Genomic DNA, 6,395 nt, shown 5'->3' with positions numbered 1-6,395 from the left:
TTGCATATTTGTTATAGATTGCCCCAGTATTTTATTCAATAAATGATATGCAGAATAGATTATATTTCAAGAAGCCCTTTCTGGTCCGAGTGGAAGACATTGAAACCATAAAATTTAAAGAATTGCACATAAATTGTTTACCTTGTTAGTAGGGTAAACCTTTTCCTTGTATCATGTAGGTCTATCCTGCAGATCCATTGGGACTATCTAAATATCAGTCAAGCCCTTCATTTTATTTTACACAAGGATATTATCTCTTACAGTTTACACTTCTGATAATCGTTATCTTATATAAAACCATGCATATACAAATTAGATAAGCCAAATTAAAGGCAAACAGCCTTGTAGTTTCTGGCAGTCCAAACACGCTGAGCATAGGGACAGGCCAAATTGATGTACGGTCTACACAACCCAATTTCACAAGAAACAAGACTTATCAGGAAATCTCAAAATTAAATAGAGTTGCATTCCAATATAACAAATCAAACAATTTAGATCAATAAAATTAGAAATAAGGGAGAGCATACCTTGTGGTTCCATCAAACGATGGAGGAGGCTCTGACACAGAATTAAGAACAGGTGGAATTTCATCACTGCAGTGTGGTTCCAATCATAATTAGTTTCATGTTATCTGGGAATTAAAAAATGGATTTTTGAATGAGCAGAATGGATTCGATTATTCACACTGCTCCCATATTAGGTCTTAGATTACAGTGCTAGTGAATTTCCTGCAAACAAATCACTCAACTATTAACTTAGCTCCTACTGCAAATTCAATAAAATGAGAACACAATCTTCTAACCCTCAAAATTTAAACGATCCTCAAACTATACTTTTCTATACTACATGCAAATTGCAAGAGTGGGCGTTAAAAATTTTTAGCTTTAAACAACTATACCTCTTTTACCTCAATGTTGTTGCAGTAGGTGCATGCACAGGAAGTTCTTGACGATAATGTAAAAAATAATCCTCCAAATCTTGAGTATTTCCCAGCATTTGCTCTGTTCTCTTGCTGTTAGAAGCTGACATTGGCAACCTCTGTTATGCTTTACAGACAACTAGCTTTAATTTTGGTGCATTGAAAAAATACTAGATACATCCAGAAAGCTCTAGAAAAAAATTATAATGAACAAAATATTAGAAAGCTGTAAAACTATTTCATTGTACATTTTTTATTGGCTATTATATTTTTTTCTTCAAATTTCCATATAATTTTTTTTAAAACCCCAGCAAAAATGTAATCCACCAATCACAAAAAACCTAAAAACCTCAAGAAAAATATTTTTGAAAAATACAGTGCTGCAAATTATAGAAAATAAGTTTAATTTTTTTTGTTGGCACAGTTTTCAAGAATAATAGGCAGGGACTAAAAATACTAGTGTGAAATAAACATCAATATCAATGGTGCTCCAATATACATCCAGATAATCATCCATATGAGAAAAAAAGCCATGAAAATGAAGTAGCCAAACAAGACATCTGTATCAGGAACCATAAAAAACATCTATACATACTCCAATTTGTTAAATGCTTGCAAATAACTTCACACCAATGAAAGTAATTAAACGAATAAATCTAACAATTTATAACCATACTTTGATTGAAAAATAATTACAATCCTAATTCATGGGAAATCAGGGTCAGGATGGTGGTATATTTAAGTGGTTACTGAAATCTTTTGATTTTAACAGATGAAAAAAATTATACATTGATTCTTAATAGCAATATTACAATAAAAATATTTGACTGAGCAATAATATCTCCTTCACAAATAAAAAAACATCAAATACTAAAAACCTGAAAACATTTTAATCTTTGAGCTTCTTGAAACATTAGCAGTGGCATTTTTATAAACTGTCCACAGAGCAGCAGATTCAGGATGTCCTTCTATGATCTGGGCAACGAACTTGGCCTCGGTCATCAACAGCATAGAAGAAATTCGCGTCGGCTTAACCTCCTCCGCTCCATTCATTGTTGTCATACTTTGCAAAACCAAAAACCTGGGCCTCATTACCCTGTCCAAACTCATTGTAAACATCCGTGGATGCTTTGTCACAAAGTCCATAGAGAGTCGCATGTGATTCAGCATAAAGTCCATCTTTTTCTTAAAGGTATCCTCGGCCATGTTGAGGACTGAAGGGGCAACCCTAATTAATTCCCAGGCTTCTTCAGGTGAGAGGCCGGAAAGCTGAAGATTGTCTATCTTGGCCTCTAAGACTTCGATGCGGCCTGTGGCCACAAAGCTCACAACGTATTAGTACCCACTGCTTTCCTTGTGAATGCCAATCTTGCTGATGAGATCAAGTTTCTCGGGGGTCAGAGAAGTGAGCGTCAAAACCCGAGGATTTAACAACAAAAACTTGGTGAGCTCTGTTCCACGGAAACCAAAACCCTCCCAAAAAGCAACCGAGGGTTTCAAGACCTTCTGCGAGCTCAGTTTAAGAATATTAGGGTTTCTCATAATTGCTCTGAGAAGAAAATCCTGTGTCGGCAATACAGTCTTCAAAAAATCAACGTTGGAGCGGAGGATCTCCAGCTTAGCTGTCAAGATACTCGGGGACTTGGTTAAAATTTTGGATATATTTTCCCTCTCCACGCCCACATCTATTAGCACTTGAATCTTGGGCTCCAACAATCTTCCCACACTTACCGTCATTAGCGAGGGCTGAGTTGTGATTATGTTTGCAATTTGATCTTTGGTGCAGCCGTGTCTGCTGAGCATGTCCGCGAGCTGTTCAACCTTGTCCATGGTTTTGAGCCGCCCTAACGAGGGCTGGAATTTTAACATTTTTACGGCGTCGGCTGAGGACATGTTAAATCTGGTGGTAACGAAGTGCAGGAAGAGATTTTGTGAAGGGGCATTGCTGTTGCTGACATTACTCACTGCAAGAATTGAGAAATTAAAGCGAAAATGTGTTAAGGTTTGGAGAAACAGGTTGCGTCGCACAGGTAAGCAGAAGCATAGTTTGGCGATCATGTTTCCACAACTACTTCGGACAGAGGGCGAACTAGGGTTTCTACAACCACCTTAAAACTGATCGAGAAAAATAAATGTCAAAGTGTGTGCGTTTGTCGCTAATGTTTCAACAGAGATACAGGTGCATCAAATAAAGGTCAATTTGAGGTCTCTACGCCACACAAACAAATTATAGACAAGGATTATGCCGATAGAAAAATATTTTGAAGTCATATCGTTATTTGTTTATTTTTATTTTTATTTTTGAATTTTGAATTTTGAATTTTGAATTTTTTTAATTTTTTTTAATTTTTTTTTGAAGATATGAATATTTTATGTAGTTGTTCCATTAGACATGATGAGTAATATGTGTATTCTTATTAAAACATAATCTAGCACAATCAAATTTAAAAATTTGTGACTACTAATTGGAAACATGTTTTATGTTTTATGTTTTATGTCTCTTTGCATTGTTCTCACAAAATATGATTCAATCATAACTTCTTTCTTAATTTTGAGTTTATCATGTTTATTATGTATGACTATAGAAGATACATTATTATTAATTTCTATGTGACTCAGATAAATATAAAATTCAAGCTTCATGTAAATTTTGTTTATTTAAGTATGATGCCTTCATTATTTTTTGGTATCTCCATTGCATAAGATTTTATCATGTGGTTGATTTATCATTATTGTATATAGTTTTTGCTTTCTATTTGATGTAGTAACACTAATCCAAAACAAAAAAAAGTGAAAAATTGTATATCTTAATTTCTTTCAACTATATTTGATGCATAATGAGTCCCTACACATGGTCTTAGATTGATTTTGCTAGATACTTGTTTATCAAGGCTTTAACAAGGAAGGTTGTGGCATAAGTTGATTTTAGTAATCAAAACACATGGATTTTACTGTAGGAATGATGGTTTTCAAAGAGATTTCTACTTTCAATGCTCATTTTTTGATGATTTAGGTGTAGTTTTGTGCTATAGATGTACTTTTGTAATATATTTTATGTGAGAAATCTAATATAAATACTTTAAATACAAATCATAGATAAACTTTAGTGTAGAGGAGAAAAGTTGACATCCCATGGCACTATCTTGTTGCCTATCACCCCAAACAAAAAACTTTATCACAAACTAGTTGAATTTTTTTGTGATTAGTACCTTATAGTTGATGTTCCATTTGCAATATTTTGTTGTAGACTAAGATATTAATAATGTCCCAATATTTTAGTCAAGGTCCAACTATCTCTATATAATTACTCAAGTAGAGTTCAAAAAATATCATCATCAATTAAACCTTTGATACAATTATTCAACTAGAGTCCTACTAATATGTTAAGTTTAAACTAGATCGCATTCACCAAACAATATTTGGTATTTATTCACAAACAATTCCTTTGCAAGTATTTATATAAATGAATTTTAAATTGCTTATTAAAATCTAGTAGTCAGCATAGACCAATGTTCAACTGATTAATAAAAAAGGTCTTTTAAAGGTTTACCATTAGAGTCATTATGTGTGCCTTACCTTAAGTAATACACTTTACTCTGCTTAGACAATGAATGTATCAGTGCATGCTTCACCAACATTAACTACCCTTATCAACCAACTTCAAGTCATTTAAGCCCATTTATGCCTCAACAATTGGGTCAAAAAAAATATAGACCTGGACATTTAAGAATGTTTGGGTATCACTAAAGTATTGAATTATACTAATATGTAATTAAAAAAATGTTAAGTGAAGAAGCCTAGGGAAAATGCACGAAGTTGTGGTACCAAAAAGGTGTCACGCTTCAAAAAAAAAATTGAAATGTCCAGAAGGCGTGCGCCCTATAGGCTTGGCTATAGGGTGTGTGCCTTATGTATTTTTTTGAAACAAAAACTTGCACCCCCCAAGTTTTGGGCATTGTATCTGCTCCCAAGATCACATTTTGGCATTTTTCTATGCATTTGTGTTGTGCTCGCCCTTTTGTAGAAGAAAGATATTGGGCCCTAAGTTGTTCATTTCTCATCAAAATGTCGCCATGACATCAAAGAGCTCAAAGAGGTATGCATTTTTGTTTTCTTATTGTCAATTTTTTATTAAGTTGAAGATTAAACTAGGTCTTTTTATTTAAATTTATTTTAATTGTCAGGAATTGAGATTCCACAAGAAAGTGTTGAAAACACTCAATCATCTCCTAAAGAAGACCATCTTGAAGAACAAGCACATCAAGAACCTCCTGCAATCCCTAGACATCCCATAGGTACATAAGAAAATATATTAGGTCAAATAGAAAATAGCCAGAAAGAGCTTGAAGATTTAATCACAAGGCTAAAAGATCCCACTGGAATGAACTCTCATAGGACAAACCTTGCTAATTATATGCAATCTATTATATCTCACATACAATCAGTGAGTGGGCAAATCAATTATTGGTCCAATTAAAAGGAAGAACAAAAAAAAATTGATGCCGACAAATTATCATGTGGCAGTGAAGAAAAAGAAAATTAACAAATCTGACTTGTGTGCCCTTTTTACGGACCCCCAAATGAATCAACCTTTACACCCTGGATGCAGGAGGTTCCCTATCCATTGGTGTCACCATGAAGGGATTAAGAACAATTTTTGGGATAGGTGGTGGATGGTATTTGATCAGCCCCATGCAATAATCCTGAGGTGCCCCAATACTTTTTGAGGAAACTATACTGTGAGTTTGTCCTTAATGAAATCCCAAACTATTTTGATTTTCTAGATTTCCAATGTAGAGGTGGGGGCTCCCCACATGATAGAGTGGGTAGACAACATGACCCAAATCTCCCACCAAGATCCTTGGCCAGACCTACGGTGGAGCATGTCATTATTCCTTTCATTGTGAAGGACAGTGTTAAGGTTGAAACTCTAGACTCCATTAGCTCACTCACTCAAACCCTTGGACGGTATGCTATGCCTCTAGTAGAGGGTGATGCAGGTGATTCTTCTAGGCATCAAGTTCCAACTCATTTTTGTCAATCTTGTGGTTCTCTTTGCACTTATGATCCTAATAGTAGTGAGCATGCATGTGCATGAGAGGAGTTTGTTGTTGAGAACATTGTCATGACATAATCCTTTTTGAATGAAACATTTGGCATTGATACCTAGGTGAATTTCATTACAAGTTCATTTCATTCTTTTTATTAAATTTTATATGAAAATTTAAGAATATATCTAAATTAGCAAATGATTATGATAATAAATCAGGGTCAAAGTGTTGAAAATACTGAACTGGCATTTGCATGAAGATTGCATTAATGAAATGTTATGTTGTCATTGATGTCAATTAACCAGTAATGATATTTTTATAATGATGTTTTGTAACTGATAGGGAGAGCTAGTGAAGAGAATTGTAACCGGTATTGCTAAGCATTGGAGAGTTGAACCGGTAAACCCTACCTGTTGATTTGATAA

General features: G+C 34.3%; 2 protein-coding genes across 2 annotated transcripts; both read right to left on the bottom strand.

The window, feature by feature from the left end:
- Window positions 1–212: 212 nt before the first annotated feature.
- LOC131035714 (uncharacterized) lies at window positions 213–2,249 on the bottom strand. The gene is made up of 4 exons (XM_057967452.2): window positions 1,798–2,249; window positions 908–1,022; window positions 528–593; window positions 213–402 (listed from the first exon to the last, which is right to left on the bottom strand). Exons 1-4 carry the CDS (start codon window positions 2,123–2,125, stop codon window positions 327–329), a joined length of 585 nt encoding a protein of 194 aa, XP_057823435.2. The 5' UTR covers window positions 2,126–2,249; the 3' UTR covers window positions 213–326.
- Window positions 1,575–3,133, bottom strand: LOC131035679 (transcription termination factor MTERF4, chloroplastic). Its single transcript, XM_057967410.2, has one exon. It carries the CDS (start codon window positions 2,975–2,977, stop codon window positions 2,255–2,257), a length of 723 nt encoding a protein of 240 aa, XP_057823393.2. The 5' UTR covers window positions 2,978–3,133; the 3' UTR covers window positions 1,575–2,254.
- Window positions 3,134–6,395: the final 3,262 nt, after the last annotated feature.

Source organism: Cryptomeria japonica, chromosome 6 (genome assembly GCF_030272615.1).
Source record: "Cryptomeria japonica chromosome 6, Sugi_1.0, whole genome shotgun sequence".
NCBI classification, from domain to species: Eukaryota; Viridiplantae; Streptophyta; class Pinopsida; order Cupressales; family Cupressaceae; genus Cryptomeria; species Cryptomeria japonica.
This window is presented reverse-complemented; position numbering and strand designations above follow the sequence as displayed.